Consider the following 16,416-nt stretch of genomic DNA (forward strand, 5'->3'; position numbering starts at 1 on the left):
CAATATGGATGTAGCACTGTCGGATGCCCAATGTGTTTCCGCGAAAATTACAAAGGCAAGACAAGAAAGGGACAGGGATGGGGATCGTGTACTCTGTATGACGAGTATGTGTTTATGTCGTAAGACAGCTGACTTGCCTTTGTGATTTGCTGCTTGCCAGTCGCCACGTCCTCCTCCTACACGTTTCGTTGGGAGGAGGCAGCCAGACGAAACTGGTGTCATGGCCCACTCGATTGCTAGCACACAACTCTGAATGGCTGCAGTAATCGCCGGTTTGTATCTTACGTTGTACGTGTCTTCCCCATACCTTCCGCCTACTTTCGACACTGGATCGACTGGCACCAGAGATGAGCACGCTGAAACGATGCTGGTTCCGGTTGGAACACACTACTACTATGTAACAGGTCGATGGCAAAGGAACCGCTTCAGCCGCGGGCAAGTGCGGATCGCCCGGGACTACGTTGAGCCCAACACGGATGCAAAGGTCTTGGTGGCGACGGCATTGTTCCAGACGGTTGTCTGCCTGCTATTTATAATCGCCCAAAAGCGTCCTTTTAATCTCAGCAGGGCCGATCGGCCTCCACCTTCAGTCCACAAATTCCGCAGTCAAACAAATTATCTCGTACACCACTTCATCGAAATACCAGGGCATAGCATCAGGCTTCTTCCGAACTCCTCGTGCATACTCCGTACACACGACGTACTCCATACTCTGGCTCTCGTCTGACCAGCCGCTAGCCGGAGCGATCTGCTTGGCGAAAGCTTCAGAACCGTTTAGCCTTAACGTCGCCGTTGAAATAATACTGGGGCACAGGAAGGGGACGTATTGTTTTGGAGCCTCAAGGCAGCGACATAGTGTTGCAACCCCCACTTTTCCAGTATACGGGAGTAATTTATACTGCGCAGGGGCCAACTTTGGTCGCCAATGGCAGCCTGTTTTTGGCCCTGCTTGACAGCCATCGCATTTTAACCCCCCCTAATCTTAATATCAACCTCCTTTTGGGGTTGCTGGCATCCCCGTTACCGTCTTTTGAAAAACACTCACCCTTCACAATTGCATTTTGTGGCGTCTTTTGGCATTCTCTCTTTTTATGCAATCAACGCTGAATCAGCACGTTGTCCGCTTTGTATTTCCTTTGTTGTCCTTCTGGATCTCGGCTGCTTGTTTGACGAGACAACATCGCTTGTTGACATATTCCGCCAAATTTTGTTGACAGCGTTCCACCACATACGACGAAGAAGTATACTGGTCAGCATCCTGACGAAAGCACCAGCGCAACTCGTGCGCCATTCAATGTTCATTCGCCCATCCATCCTGCGAAAGCGGACGCGTACAGCGCAATGGGCGAACTTCGGACCCAGTCGGTGCCACCGACGATGAAGAACAAATGCACACAACCGCACCTGACCACCGCGGCGTCCTCTGCGTCGCCCGCTACCGCTGCTGCGTTGAATCCGCTGTATCTCCCGCAGAAAGCATCGTCACTTCTGCAGAACCAGATGAAAGTAGACACCTACCTGTCGCCCGTGAACCAGAACGGGTCCTTCGAGTTCGACCGGGTGATCAAGAGCGGCTACCTGCACAAGCGAACGAAAGCAAAGGTGTGTGGGAGGTCAGAGAGGTCAGGGAGGTCTCGAGTTTGGAGCTCGAAGCTAACGTCCGTCTGCGGCAGACTTGGAGGACAATCTATCTTGTCCTGAGGCCCAACACGTTGTCGATCTACAAGTCGGACAAGGAAGACAAGCTGCAATACCAGGTCTTCCTGTCCGAGCTGACCGCCGTGACCTTTCTCAAGGACCCGAAGCAGAAGCGGCAGCATGTGTTTGGCCTCTTCTCGCCGTCTCGGAACTCTCACTTCCAGGCCAACACTGGCCCGGACGCGCAGGACTGGGTCGATCGCATCCGCAAAGAAGCACGCATCGAGGAGGAGGAGGAAGAGATGTTCCATGCCAGCCCTGTGGTGCGGCGCCAGTCCTGTGCATTTGGAAGCCTCAACGCCGGCGTGATGCAGCTGAGCAGGGCGGCCAGCCCGCAGAACCAGAACACAGAGCAAGAGCGCATACAGTCAAGCTCGCCCGAACCGCAGATCTCGACTCCGAGACAGCCGTCACAGCAACGCCCACAGAGCGGCATGACGGAGCCATGGGGCTGGTCAGGCAACGAGCTGGCATCAGATTACTCTGACGGCGAGGGTCATGTACCGGCCTTGGGCGTGTCGATTGGAAGCCTGACGAACCAGTCGCCGTTGGCGGCTGCCGGCAGCGAAGTCGTGCGGCCGCTTAGCGGCAGCGTTCGCAGCGCCAGCCAGGCTAGCGGCATCGGCAATCTCGAGACAGACCCGGACCGCGTTGTCTGGCAAGGCTGGCTGTGGTTTCTGCGCAACCGGAGCGGAATGCGCAAGTGGAATCACTCATGGGCGGTGCTGCGCCCGCGGAACCTGATCCTCTACAAGGACGAGTCTGAATATGCGGCCCGGTTTGTTCTGCCGCTTGCATCGATTGTCAACGTGGTGGAGCGAGACCCGATGAGCCGCAGCAAGAAGCGGCACTGCATGGAGATCATCACGGAAGAGAAGAGCTTCCGGTTCTCGGCCCACGACGAAGAGTCGCTGCTGCAGTGTCTCGGCGCCTTTAAGAGCCTGCTGACCAAGCGCCGGGAGCTCGAGATCCGTGCAGCGGTTACTATCCCTTTGACGGTCACGACGCCGACGCCAACCACAGCCACAGCCACAGCCACAGCCACATCCATGATCATGGCTACGACTACGGCTACAACCACCCCTGCCCTAGTCCCAGGACGCGCCGCCGAGCTGTCTGAATAAACGTCGCCACCAAGACTGCATTATGAAACGACAAGATCGCGAATACCCTTTTTGTATTTACCTCCTCCAGCGCGATTATTCAGCCAAGCAGACGGCGCAAAGACTTGTCTTGCGGTGCTTTTGATGTATGCACATAGTCATGTTTATCTTTATGACTCTTACGAAGACATGACATCTTTTGGAGAATGACAGAATAGTTAGTTATAGCCGGAACAGGTGATGTGTGAGGTGAGGCTTGAAACAGGGATGAGATGCAGGCTCCATAACAGCGGCCAAGCGACGAGGTATTTATAATAGAACCATGATATACCGCGAACGAGTGCTCCGTAGTTCGGAGCAGAGGGATTCACGGCGAATTATGCTGCAGGCTGGCACCTTCCCTGTGATATTTGGGCACACCGAATCTCATTAGTTTTTTTTTGTTGCTTTTGCGGTCTGTTTCTCTGCAAACTCTCTTTAGTACTCGTGTAGTTGCTCAAGCATGCATTCTAACTGTCCAACTGCCATACTGATTCGCACCAATTGTGTCCTGATTTGTCTCGATAGATTGAATGAGCGATGACTTATGAGTGAACGAGCGTGGCCTCCATTTCTACTCCGTACCGATTTGCTCTTTCCTCTTATGACCATTTTGTTCGCCGTTCCCCCTAACTCGCGCCTGCCTCGGCCGTGGGCGAGGTTTGGTGATCGTGTCCAAAAGTTCCAAACAATGTATCATTCCCACTGAGCGTCATATCACCGTCTGCATGCGTCCACGGCCTATTGCATTAGCTGTCATCCTCTGCTCCCATTCCGACCTTTTTTTGCGGGCATGGGGCCTGTCTGTCGAGCGATCGCGGCTGCGGTCTGCCTTGCTGCCGTCGTGGCCAGCCAGGTACGGCTGCCTCTGCAGACGTCCGGCCGCTGGATCGTGGACGCGAGCGGTACGCGAGTCAAGCTGCGCTGCGTCAACTGGGCCGGCCACCTGGAGGTGAACTTGCCCGAGGGCCTGCACGCGCGACCGCTGGCGGAGCTGGCCGACTGGGTGCGGGATCGGGGCTTCAACTGTGTCCGGCTAACCTACTCGACGGACCACGCGCTGCACCCGGACGTATCGATCGCCGACGCCTTTGCCGGCGCGGCCGCAGCGACCGACGTGCCCATCAGCGACATGATGGCGCTCCACGACGCGGCCGTGGCGGCGAACCCGTTCCTGGGCGGGGCCGAGACGACGACGCGCGACGTATTCGGGACCGTCATCGATGCGCTCTGGGCGCGCGGCGTCATGACGGTGCTGGACAACCACGTCAGCCGGGCCGGCTGGTGCTGCGACCTGACCGACGGCAACGGCTGGTGGGACGTGGCGACCGGCTACGACGCCGCCAACTCGCGCTTCTTCCACACAGATCGCTGGCTGCGCGGACTGCAAGCCATGGCCGTCTGGGCTGGTTCCAGCAGCAGCAACGGCAGCAGCAACAGCAACAGCAGACGTCATCCCGGCGTCGTCGCCCTGTCGCTGCGCAACGAGCTGCGTGCCGCCCGCCACCAGGACGCAGACGGTCGTCACGCCGACTGGTACCACCTCCTCGGTCGCGCCGGCGCCCTCGTCCACCAGGTTAACCCTGACGTGCTCGTCATCATCGGCGGCACCTTCATGGCCACGGACCTGTCGTTTGTCCGCCTGTTACAGCCGCTCAACACCACCGGCTGGGCAGGCAAACACGTCTGGGAGTGGCACACGTACTCCTTTTCTCTCACGGTTCCCCATGTCCTCCCGTGCCGCGCTCGCCAGCAGCTCTATGGCCTCTTCGCCGGCTTCGTCCTCCGGCAGCACCAGCCCTACACCGGCCCGCTGCTGCTCTCCGAGTTTGGCGTCGACCAGACCGGCGGCCACGGTCCGAACGGACTTTCCCACCTCGACAGCCGGTATCTGTCCTGTCTGGTCGACTACCTGCGCCGCAACGACGCCGAATGGGCCGTCTGGGCCCTCCAGGGAAGCTACTATGTGCGCAACAAGCAGACCAACTACAACGAGACATGGGACCTGCTCAACCACAACTGGACAGCCCTGCGCAACCCACGCTTCTTTGAGTTGCTGCGCGGCATATAACAGAGGGCACAGGCCCCGGCTGACTTGCTCACAACGGTGGTCTGCTCGACTGCCTGGTTTATAGATTGCTATTCAGAATGTTCTGTCAAAGACACAGTATGACATACTCTTTGTTCTGCACCCGGCCTTGGCCACCACTTCATATAACGGCCCTCTCTGCGAGCCTGAACACTGAATTAAGACTTTACTGGCTCATGGTCTACTCTTTCCAGAACTTTGTTTACCCCCAACCTGGAACGCCATGGTATACTACCCTGAAGTCAGCCCCGACGCATCTCTGCACTCGCCATTCCCTTACGAGTCAAAGTAACTGTCAATGTCATTCGAATCGCTGCCGCCCATATAAAGCTCGTCAAAATTGGTCGTCGGATCCTCGCCGAGTAGGTCGTCGGCGCCGTCTATGAATTTGAAAAGATCATCTCCGTTATCAGTAGCAGCAGCGGCATCCGTTCCCGCGGCAAGCTCGTTGGTCCGCGGTTGTGTGCTTTGTTGCTGCTGTGGTTGCGGTTGCGGTTGCGGTTGCGGTCTGGCTGTGCTGGGCTGACCAGATAGATCTGACATCAAGTCCTGCATTGCATCTGCCGCAAATTTCTCCACATCAAATTCGGAATCGTCTTGGACTGGTGGTTGTGGCGGTTGCACAGGAATTTGCAACTGAAATGGTAGAGGCGCGTTTGGGACAGGCTTTGAAGGCTGCTGCTGTTGTTGTTGTTGTTGCTGCTGCTGCTGTAGTTTCTGTTGCTGCTGTTGCTTTTGCTTCTGTTGCTGCTGCAATGCGGATGAAGCTTGTGGCGCATGCTGAGGCAGATGTTGCACGTCGTCGTCATTTCCTGTTGGCACAAGAGTAAATTGCATGTCGGTGAACCCAAGGTCATGATTTTCCTGCTCATTGGAATGTGCTGGTCCGTCGAAATCAAGTAACGCGTCCATGTTCATATCCTCCGTCTTCGCCCTCGGTGGTACGATGGGAACTGCAGTTACAGTAGCTAAAGCTGGTGCTGTGGCATGGCTCTGAGAAGGAGCTGTCGTCTGTGGTATTGCTTGTTTGCCTGGCACGGCGACCTTAACCGCTGGCGAAATAGCGGCTGCCTTCTTGGTCATCACTGGCGATGTAATCATGATCGGTGACGAAGACGATGAAAGCGATATAGCTCTGTTGACAGTAGCCGGAGACAGCTGCGGAGACTCTTTGATAAGAACAGGCGATACAGCAGCCGACTTCAACAAGACCGGGGATGGAACCTTGGCCGCTGCTGGGGATGCTGTGGACCGAGGATTGGCAGGCGAAGGGACTTTGCTGATCATCACTGGAGATGACTTTTTGGCAGGGGCCTTGATCGCTCCCACCGGTCCTGCCACGACGGGCTTGTTCACAGCCGGTGTCGGGACCGGTTTCATGGTCTGCGGTGGTGACTCCTTCTTGACTATCGGAAGCTTTGCCACCGGTGGATTTGCAGCTGCAGCCGCAGCCGCAGCCGCAGGAATAACTGGCAGGGCAGTCGTGACTGCTATGGGAGAGTCCAACTCCATGTTAGGGAACGGGGCCATGGCCGCCTGGCCGCTGCTCGCAACACTGCTCGACCGCGGCTCTGTCTTGATCTTGACGGCCGTGCTTGGCGGCTCCTCCAAGTCCACGTCCATCGGCGCCGGTGGGGCTTGCTGGACCGCAACGGAAGGAGCTGGCTCCGACTTGGATGCAGCAGCAACGGTGGCTGTGTTTTTCTGGGCGCGCAAGAGCTCGAGGTCCCGACGCAGGGTTGCTTTGGCACGAAACTTGCAAGCATGTCAGCAGTGATATACAGGCCAACAGCAGTCGAGCCAGAGACATTCGACATCCTACATACAATGTCTGCTTCTATGACGTCAAGAGTCGCATTGAACGTGTTGTTGGCTTCATGGATCTTGGTGGCGCTCGTGAGAGCCACCGTCCGGCGACCGTTTTTCGTCTGTGCCCGGATCGTTTTTCCGATGTGAATGAGCTGGAAGAGATCGTATCTGTTAGTACGACAGAGGCGTGGCAAGATAAAAGCAGTGCTCAGCAACGCACCACATCGTTGACCGTGTTCTCGAGGGTGTCGTAGTTTGTGGGCCGTGAAGCCGCCATCGGAACTGCGAAAGCAGAGCCCGTCTATGTCTGTGGCCTAAAGGTAAGTTGTAGAGGTATCCGGCATCAAGAAAGAGTCGTGTTTTGTTGCGGCCCAATGTGGATTGCAATGGGCGGCAGTGTTCCCGTTTTGGTGCGTTGAGAGGTGAGGTGTAGATGAGTTCCCCGCGTACTTTGAGGTCGCGCGAATTAGTGGACCTCATGTGCAAATGCGGTATAGAAGGCACGTGATTTTACAGTGCGAAGCAAGTCCACACAGTGGTTCGAGAGCACATGGGGTCTGAGACAGCTTGGACCCTATTTTTTTTTTATAGCACGCACTGGCAAGTACGGAGTAGTTACGACGTATCTTACTCGTACATATTCTATCCTATTCGTAAGGCCAGAGTGTGTCTGATCGCTTTTCGTACGATTCCAGAGGACCGAGGGATGTTCTGAGAGCGCGGGCATAATGTGACGCGGGTCCCCTGTAAATCGACGTAATACTCCGTACCACACGCACCTCCGCCCACGGCAGGAACGCCTGCGCCAAGCCGTGAAGGCGGTTCGTGGTGCGTGCGTTGCCGTTGGAACGATTTGATGTGAGGGTGCCTGCCAATCACAAGCTGTGGCCGAGAAGTGGAGTGTTCAACCGTCGGAACCGGCCAATCACGTCGCCATACAAGACAGCAGATGCGGCGTCTCTCCTCGGACTGCTACGATTTTTTTGATATGCTGCTGGAGGGGCCCCGAAGCTGTCCATCGTCCAGCAGGTTTCCCGTCTGACGCCTTCAACGGCCGCCGCATCTCACTCGCCTCCACCAATGCACCTTGCTAAGCCCCCGTCACTCTCCCCCCTACTTCTGTAACTCACCACCTCTACATGCGCTAGGCCATGCACAAGAGCACGCTAAGTTCACCGTCCCGTCCGGTAACCGCCAAATGGCTGGTCCTGCTTCCCCTCGTCTTCCCTCCTTGATGCTCCGTCTTGCCTCCGCCCCCTCTTCTCTTTTTTATTTACTTATTTGCTGTTTTATTTCTGTTATAAGAATTTAAAATCTCTTTCCTGTTCTTTCCTTTTTCCCCACCCACCTTCTGCTCTTTTCTTCTTCCTCCTGAATAATACCATCGTACTTTTTTCTTGTTCTGCTGTTCCGGTTTCCTTTTCAGCGGAGTCGTCTTATTGTCTGGTCTCGCCTTGTTTCTGTTCGTCTCCTTGGCCTTACCGTTTTCCTTGTGTCAGATTCTGCCTCTGCGCCCTTCTGCCCACGCCCTTATCTTTGGAAGCCCCCCTCTCTTTGCCTCTGCTCTTACTCTTGTTATTCTACGAGCAGCAGACCAACTTCCTTGAAGCGTCCCACTTTACCGCCGCTTCAATCTTTCTCCTCCGCTTTCGCCTCATTGCCGACCAGCTCCCCCCCCTAGACTCGCAGCTGCAGTCTTGTCGTTGATTTGTTGGCCCTACCCTTCTCATCCTCGTCAGTTCTTTCCAGCCGCGTCTGTCCCCTGCATCCACCTGCGGCCTTGCACTACTGCTGCCACAGCCCTCTCCGAGCTTCCTGTGAGTCTGCTACCAGCTGCCTTGATGCCACCCCTAAATCCCGGATATCTCTCGGTGCTCCGCCATCACCTGATACTTGGGCCTTTTTGGTCGAGCTTCTCTGCTAACACCCCACGCGCCTCTTCTCTGAAGCTCTATTTGCAGCACTCTCTTCGTCCCCCCCTCGTGTTATATCCAGCAACCTGCCACCTTTTCCTCCCTCCTATCGACAACGATCGGAAGCGTGTGTCCTCTACCACCGCATCGTTCTCAGACAGCCTCGCCTGCCACAAGCTTATCAGCACCTTTCCCAACTGTCAAGTCGATAAGCAGCGACCCGCTCCAATGGCTGACAACGGCCCCTCATCTGTGCCGGGGAGCCTTCCTCCGCAGCAGAACACTGGTGGCCAAGGGTTCGACAACCAGAATGGCCAGTCGAACTCGGCCCATATGCCGCCTCCCCCCCTCCACATTCCCCAGAATACAAACCCGATCCCGACGGCGATCACTTCGCCCCTGGGCGGCGGCGATCAGAGCGGACTCATGTCACCCACCAGTGCCGCCGCTTACGGAGGCCGGCGTTCGGCGCCTGAGCCTAACAAGCGGGCTCTTTATGTCGGCGGCCTGGACCAGCGCGTGACCGAGGATGTACTGCGCCAGATCTTTGAAACTACAGGACACGTGCAGAATGTCAAGATCATCCCCGACAAGAATGTATGCCACTACGCTTCCGACACAAGACCGAAGCGACAGCTTTGCGGATGGGACGAACCCCTGTGCTAATCAATGTGAAGGCGAAGGGTTACAATTACGGGTTTGTCGAATATGACGACCCTGGCGCAGCGGAACGTGCCATGCAGAACCTGAACGGACGCAGGGTTCACCAGTCGGTAGGTGCTCTGGGCCGTAAAGTGCAACTGCGACTCTGTCGTTCAAGACGTGTTGACACCCTCTTTAGGAGATCCGGGTCAACTGGGCCTACCAGTCCAACACGACCAGCAAGGAGGACACTTCGGGCCACTTCCACATCTTCGTGGGCGACCTGTCAAACGAGGTCAACGATGAGGTTCTTACGCAGGCATTTACGTCCTTTGGATCGGTCTCTGAGGCCCGCGTCATGTGGGATATGAAGACTGGCCGATCGCGGGGATATGGCTTTGTCGCCTTCCGTGACCGTCCAGATGCCGAGAAGGCGCTGAGCTCCATGGATGGCGAGTGGCTTGGGTCGCGCGCAATCCGCTGCAACTGGGCCAATCAGAAGGGTCAGCCGTCCATGGCACAGCAGCAGGCCTTGCAGCAGGTTGGCATGACGCCGACCACGCCGTTTGGCCACCACCATTTCCCAACCCAAGGCATCAACAGCTACGAGATGGTGATCAACCAGACGCCGGCGTGGCAGACGACATGCTATGTTGGCAATCTGACGCCGTACACCACGCAGAATGATCTTGTGCCACTTTTCCAGAACTTTGGCTACGTTGTCGAATCGCGCTTTCAGTCTGACCGGGGCTTCGCCTTCATCAAGCTCGACAGCCACGAGAATGCCGCCATGGCTATCTGCCAGCTGAACGGTTACAACGTGAACGGCCGTCCCCTGAAGTGCAGCGTACGATTTACCCAACCTCGCTCCCCCTACACAGCCCCGGCGCGTCTGCCGTTTTTCTAACCATGCTCTTCACAGTGGGGCAAGGACAAGACTCCGAACGCCCAGGGCTTTGACCCTTCGCAGCAATCATACGGTAGTCCGCAAAGTGCACAGGCACCGGGTCCGTATCCCGGATCGCCGACTACATATTTCCCTCAATATGGTGGTATGATACATGAACAGCTATAAATCCAAGAGGCAAGAGCGGAGGTTTTTCTGTTGGAGAACCTGGACTGACCAATGGGTTCTGCCACAGCACAATACGGAAACGGCCAGCAGAGCGGCAACTACGGCGGACCCCCGACGGCGCAGTCTCCTGTCGGCTACGGTGGCCAAGCCCCGATGGGCTATAGTGGCCAGCACGGATCTGGCAGCGGATACGGCCGTGGCCAGCTGTCTCCGCAGCAGGGTTCACAACAGCAGCGATCTCAGCCTCTGACTCAGGGCTTTGACAACAACAACAGTTTCAACGGTTATTGACATGTGAGCGTTCACGCATGGTTTGGTTTAACGCGACAAATGAGATTTTTTTCGTGTTGCCTTCTCTTTTCTGGACATCTTTTTCACGCCGAGGCTGCTTCATGGGAGCGAGGACAAAAATGGGGGGGTTTTCCGTCTCTTTTTCTCCTAGTTTTCATCCCCTCCCACTTTCTCTTCTCTCTGTTGGGGGTTTTCTTGTTTTTTCTCGTTTTCTTGCTCCCTGTTCTAGTCCCTGTTCCTGTTTCATTTTCCCTTTTGTCGAGGGCGTCCTGCTCGGACAGCCGAGGAAGCCCTCGACGCTTCTTGTTTTCATGTCTCTCCTGTCGTTTATTTTTTTCCAGCATTTATGCTCCAACCTCCGCAACGAATTTTAAACTTATGTTTGCCGATTGCTTCTTCAGCGGTCATGTCTGGGCAAGATGCAGGGGACAAAAGACCATTGTTGTTTGTGCCTGGCTATTTTATCCAGATGCTTGCTGAAGCCCACTTCGTATTCGTTCGCTGCCTTCTCCTAGTCTTCTCTTTTACTCAAACAAGCGTGATTTCTCGAGGCATTTCTTTAGTCGCTACGAGTTACGGACTTTTATTTTTCTCAATCTGACAACTAGAGACCCCATTTTCCCGTTCTATTACGTCGTTATGACTTGTTTTTATTCTTATTTTTATTTTCATTCATTGGATACCTTTTATTTCCCCATGTATTGACTGCTAATTAGTCGTGCTTGGTTGGCTTGTCATCACATTTCCAAGGGGCTAGTCAAGGTTACTGTCGAAGGAGTCTTGGGTTACTGGAGTTGGGTTACGATTAGTCAAGCGCATTTACTTATCCCTTTAACCGTCTAGGAAGGAGAAATTGGGAGAGGGAATTAGGAAAGGGAGAAAGGCAGGCATTGGGTACCCAGACAAGTCTTCGGGGAATAACAACGAGTATGCCAGTGCCGCACAAATAGTTCGTAAAGCAGAACCTAGCGAGTTTGGGCATCAAAGAAGTTCATCACTGTCACAAGTGACTCTTTGTCTGACGCTGATTGGCCCTGGCGGCCAGGCGGCGGCTAAACAGGCCCAGAATTGCGAGACAAAAACAACGAGTGCGTAAGCCGGGGCAGACGGCTTCAGCAGTTTAGTGGCCAAAAGAACAACAGCGCAGAGGAAGAGACGCCGTGATGACGAAGCACGAGATTGGTGTCCATAGTCCGTACTTATCTTTCCCTCAACGGGCTGGTATCGGCTGAGCGGTTTAGTCAGCCACAAAAGAACGCTTGGGTTACAGCTGACTTAGTGGACGGTTCAGCGACCTGGCAGCTTGGCAGCGAGATACCTTAGGGGAAGCCACTTCCTGTTTTCCCCTTCGGGCTCCTTCCTGGACGAGGTCCTCCCCCTCCTGCTCCCACCTCCCACCTCCCCTCATTTCTCCCTCAAACGAAAATAAAAATAAACAACGCCGTAAAATTCCCATTCAATCGACGTCCCTCCACAACGACGAGAACGAAGAGGCAGCATCCTCGAGGCCCTCCCAATCGACGTTGGCCCTCGCCACGCCAGCAGTCGTGCGTTTATCACCCATTCCTCATTTTCCGTTTAGCCTATTGTCTACATGCATTTCTTTCATCATCTTTATTAACGGAACCGCTTGGGGCCTCCCAGCTTATTTCAGCTAGCTTTCCTCGAATTTCCTTGGTCGCCCAACCGGGAGGAGCAGCGACCGGACGACGAGAGCAGCAGCGCCGAACAAGGACAATCGCGCCAGACAGGAACGCAGCGCCGCCGAGCCACAGCCACTGCGCCCACACAGTTGACGAAGGCGACGACGACGACGACATTGACGACATCGACGACGCCGACGCTGACGTTGATGCGGACGCTGTCGCAGGCCTCTTAGTTTGCCATCATGGATCAATGGCCGGCATATGCTGAGCCGTCCAGCAGTGGCTCGCGACGCTACAACGGCGGCAGCCAGCTCGGGAGCCGGGATTTTAATGGTGCTGCTCAGCCACAGCAACAACCGCCGTCTGCATCGCAGCAGCAGCAGCAATACGCAGCCGCCGGTGGTCTGAGCAGTCAGGGTCTCGCCGGCTCGCCCATGATTACGGGCGCGCGTGACGGTAACGGCGACATTTCTATGCACGACGCCGCGGCTGTGGGCCATCACGATCCATACGCCGGCGTGAAGTATCCGATACGGCCGCATCACCACCAGCAGCTCTCCAGCGGCGGCGTTGGCGTCGGTGCCGTGTCCGTTGCTCGCTCAGCCAGCCTGCACTCCAATCTCGAGCCTTCGGCCGCTGCGCAGCGCTATTCGCCCATGGAAGTCCAATCGCCCACCTCGCCCTACACGTCCTACTCCTCCAAACCGGCATCGGCCACCAACCCAGCCGTCCAGTACGTCCCGACCTCGCAGCAGCAACAGCAACAACCGCAGCAACGACAGTCGCCCGCCCGGACTCTCGATTACGCACCCCAGAGCGGCCCGTACCTTCCACAGAGCCCGTACTACGCAAACAGTCGCCAACCAGGATCGCAAGGGTCGCAGCAGCCACAGCAGCAAGGCCCGCCCGTCCTGCCTCCGATAATTCCAGTCACCTCGACCGGGCTCTACTCTCCCAGCTCGGGCGGCTTGACGCCCTTGGACGGCCCGTATGGCGAGCACAAGTCGCCTCGACGCCTGCAGCTGCCCTCGGCGGCACTAAGCAACAACGGTGGCAGCCAGCGCGGCCCTGTCCCGGGGTTCAAGAAGATCCGAAGCACGTCTGACCTACGACCCAAGGTCAACACGCAGCCGCCGTTCCGGAGAGCAAACCCAGAAGGTGGATTCATCAGCGTGAGTTTTGTTCCACCCGCCCTGTTCCTTCCCAGACTTGTATGGTTTCTGACAAGGAGCCTCTCAACTGTATAGCCGCTGCAAGCCTTGACCGTTCACTTGCCGGCCACCTATCGGATCTGCAACCCGCACTTCAAGTACGAGTCGTCTCGCAACCCGCGACGAGTTCTGACCAAGCCCAGCAAGGGTGTCAAGAACGACGGCTTCGACAACGAAGACAGTGATTACATCCTCTACGTCAATGACATCCTCGGCTCTGAGGAGGCCGGACACAAGTACGGACAGCCTCCCTATTTGCATGGCGTGTTTGCACTATTCGCGCCATTTGTGCCATTTGCGTTTACTGCTAGTTCATGGTTCAATGATACTGACACGGATGCACAGGAACCGTTATCTCATCCTTGACGTCCTTGGTCAAGGCACCTTTGGCCAGGTGGTCAAATGCCAGAACCTCAAGACGCAGGAGGTCGTCGCTGTCAAGGTCATCAAGAACAAGACGGCCTACTTCAACCAGAGCATGATGGAAGTATCTGTCCTCGATCTGGTGAGCAAACGCCCTCCCCCTCACCGTTACCTTGGCCTTTCCTGCTGTTGCGCCGCACTCGTTTTGCCTAACCTCCGCCATAGCTTAATACGAAGCTCGACAAGAACGATGACCATCACCTGCTGCGGCTGAAGGACACGTTTATCCACCGCCAGCACCTCTGTCTGGTATTCGAGCTGCTGAGCGTCAACCTGTACGAGCTGATCAAGCAGAACCAGTTCCGCGGCCTTAGCACGACGCTCGTCCGAGTCTTTGCCCAGCAGCTGCTAAACGGTCTGGCCCTGCTGAACAAGGCCCGCCTCATCCACTGCGACCTGAAGCCGGAGAACATCCTGCTGAAGAACCTGGAAAGCCCGATCATCAAGATCATCGACTTTGGCTCAGCTTGCGACGAGCGCCAGACCGTGTACACCTACATACAGTCTCGGTTCTACCGCTCTCCCGAGGTACTGCTAGGACTGCCATACTCGTCCTCCATCGACATGTGGTCGCTGGGCTGCATCGTGGTCGAGCTCTTCCTCGGCCTCCCTCTCTTCCCGGGCTCATCCGAGTACAACCAGGTGATGCGCATCGTCGAGATGCTCGGCAACCCGCCGAACTGGATGATTGAGGTTGGCAAGCAGGCGGGCGAATTCTTTGAACGTCGCGCCGACGAGTTTGGACGGCGCACCTATCACCTCAAGAGCATGGAGCAGTACTCGCGCGAGCACGGCACAAAGGAGCAACCAAGCAAACGCTACTTCCAGGCCACCACGCTGCCCGAGATCATCAAGTCGTACCCCATGCCGCGGAAGAACATGAAGCAGAGCGAGATAGACCGAGGTAAGAGGGTCATCCCCCATTGTACCTTCCGCTCTGGCGCTGACCTGGAATAGAAATGAACAACCGGATCGCATTCATCGACTTTGTCCGGGGGCTCTTGACGATCAACCCGCTCGAGAGATGGTCGCCACAGCAAGCCAAGCTGCATCCGTTCATCACACAGCAGAAGTACACGGGTCCCTTTGTGCCGCCAATGAACCTCAAGGCAAGCTCGCTGAACCGGTCGCCAGCCCCAGGCACGCAGCAGCAGCAGCAGGCTGAGGCGCTCAGCAAGCAGAGGGCCCAGGCCGCCCAGGCCCAGGCAAACACAGCTGCGCAGAATGCATACAACATGACCACGGCCGCGTATCCGCAGCAGACGGCCGTGCCGCCTCCACAGGCTATGCACGTCCAGGCGCAGCCAGCGCTGTACAATACACAGAACATGTATGCACCCAGCAACAACAGCCATGCAGCCCCACAACCGGCACCTCCACCGTATGCAACAGCACAGCCCAACCAGTACGCAGCAATGGGCGTAGTCCAGCAGCCAGCCGTGACGATGGGTGCCACTGGAGGCTATGGGACGACACTGGGAGCAGTCCCGCTTCAGTACCAGCAACAACAGCAGCAACAGCAGCAGCAGCAGCAGCAAACCATTCCTGGAGCAGTTCGGTCACGGCAGCGCTCGTCGACGATGGACCAGCAGATGAGTGGGATCCCAGCAGCGATCCAGCGGGTGGCGAGCCATCTGGACCCGACACAGCCAATCCGGCTGCAGCCCAGCCCAGCATACTACCCGCCACCAGCCGATGGCATGTCGGGGTTAGACCAGTCGGGACGGCCGGCGCGTCGGGGCAGCCGGGCAACGCAGATGGGTGGTCTGGGCATCGGCAGCAGCAACCTGAGCGGAGGAATGGGAGGTGCCAGTGGCAGTGGTGGCAGCTCAGGACGGGGGGCTTCCAATCGCGATTTCATCCGGACGTTGGAGGAGCGCACACTGGAGGAGGGATTCATGGGGGGCAACAGCTCGTGGCATTGATCTAGTTGGGATTTTTGTCTGTTTTTTTGCCCTTTTCCCTTTTTCCCTTTTTCCTTTTTCCTTTTTTTCTTTTCTCTTTTTCCACTTTCCTGTTTCCTTTTCCCACTTGGTTCTTGTCGGTGATGTCGTGGATGTCGTGAATGTCGTGGATGACTCGATCGTCTTTTTGACATCTGCTTGTACGCTTTGTTTCCACCCTTGTTCGCTGTTCCCTTTCCTCTCTGTCGCGTTTGTGCTCTGTTATGTCTTTTTACGTTTTCCTTAAAAGCTCTTCTTCCTTCTGGCGAGGCCCCCCATGTCTGTCAGCAATGCATCGCACCTCTCCTTGTGTACTTCGCTCTTGCGCGTTCTGCTCTGCTCTGCGCCGTCCGCCTTCCGCCTTCCCTGTCTTCACCCTTCTGTCTGGCCGTTTCTTCCTGGGTATGGGCGCAAAAACAACTGTTCCCGCCCCGTGACGTGGGCTCTCTCTCTTGCTGGCGCTTCCTGTTCAGAGGACCTGCTGTTTCTCCCTTTCTCCTTACAGATTCCGTCATATCTGCGCATGTCTCCTCC

The 16,416-nt window shown here is 56.2% G+C and overlaps 5 protein-coding genes across 5 annotated transcripts; 4 read left to right on the forward strand and 1 right to left on the reverse strand.

Annotated features, from left to right (window-relative positions):
* Window positions 1-1,341: 1,341 nt before the first annotated feature.
* On the forward strand, window positions 1,342-2,822 carry CMQ_4397 (PH domain containing protein; the record flags this gene model as incomplete). The annotated part of the gene is made up of 2 exons (XM_014312553.1): window positions 1,342-1,602; window positions 1,674-2,822. 2 exons carry the CDS (start codon window positions 1,342-1,344, stop codon window positions 2,820-2,822), a joined length of 1,410 nt encoding a protein of 469 aa, XP_014168028.1.
* An 811-nt stretch (window positions 2,823-3,633) lies between these two features.
* CMQ_4405 (cellulase family protein) lies at window positions 3,634-4,911 on the forward strand (the record flags this gene model as incomplete). The annotated part of the gene is made up of 2 exons (XM_014312561.1): window positions 3,634-4,239; window positions 4,351-4,911. 2 exons carry the CDS (start codon window positions 3,634-3,636, stop codon window positions 4,909-4,911), a joined length of 1,167 nt encoding a protein of 388 aa, XP_014168036.1.
* A 294-nt stretch (window positions 4,912-5,205) lies between these two features.
* On the reverse strand, window positions 5,206-7,015 carry CMQ_4762 (uncharacterized protein; the record flags this gene model as incomplete). The annotated part of the gene is made up of 4 exons (XM_014312918.1): window positions 5,206-5,565; window positions 5,752-6,684; window positions 6,756-6,890; window positions 6,959-7,015. The coding sequence occupies 4 exons, from the start codon at window positions 7,013-7,015 to the stop codon at window positions 5,206-5,208; spliced, it is 1,485 nt and encodes a 494-aa protein (XP_014168393.1).
* Window positions 7,016-8,879: 1,864 nt separating this feature from the next.
* Window positions 8,880-10,659, forward strand: CMQ_4484 (nuclear and cytoplasmic polyadenylated RNA-binding protein pub1; the record flags this gene model as incomplete). The annotated part of the gene is made up of 5 exons (XM_014312640.1): window positions 8,880-9,248; window positions 9,329-9,424; window positions 9,493-10,140; window positions 10,216-10,345; window positions 10,436-10,659. 5 exons carry the CDS (start codon window positions 8,880-8,882, stop codon window positions 10,657-10,659), a joined length of 1,467 nt encoding a protein of 488 aa, XP_014168115.1.
* Window positions 10,660-12,547: 1,888 nt separating this feature from the next.
* On the forward strand, window positions 12,548-15,864 carry CMQ_4741 (protein kinase; the record flags this gene model as incomplete). The annotated part of the gene is made up of 5 exons (XM_014312897.1): window positions 12,548-13,477; window positions 13,553-13,752; window positions 13,862-14,021; window positions 14,105-14,843; window positions 14,897-15,864. The coding sequence occupies 5 exons, from the start codon at window positions 12,548-12,550 to the stop codon at window positions 15,862-15,864; spliced, it is 2,997 nt and encodes a 998-aa protein (XP_014168372.1).
* Between the last annotated feature and the right edge of the window lie 552 nt (window positions 15,865-16,416).

The sequence above is a fragment of the Grosmannia clavigera genome (assembly GCF_000143105.1).
Source record: "Grosmannia clavigera kw1407 unplaced genomic scaffold GCSC_97, whole genome shotgun sequence".
In the NCBI taxonomy this organism is placed as follows: domain Eukaryota; kingdom Fungi; phylum Ascomycota; class Sordariomycetes; order Ophiostomatales; family Ophiostomataceae; genus Leptographium; species Leptographium clavigerum.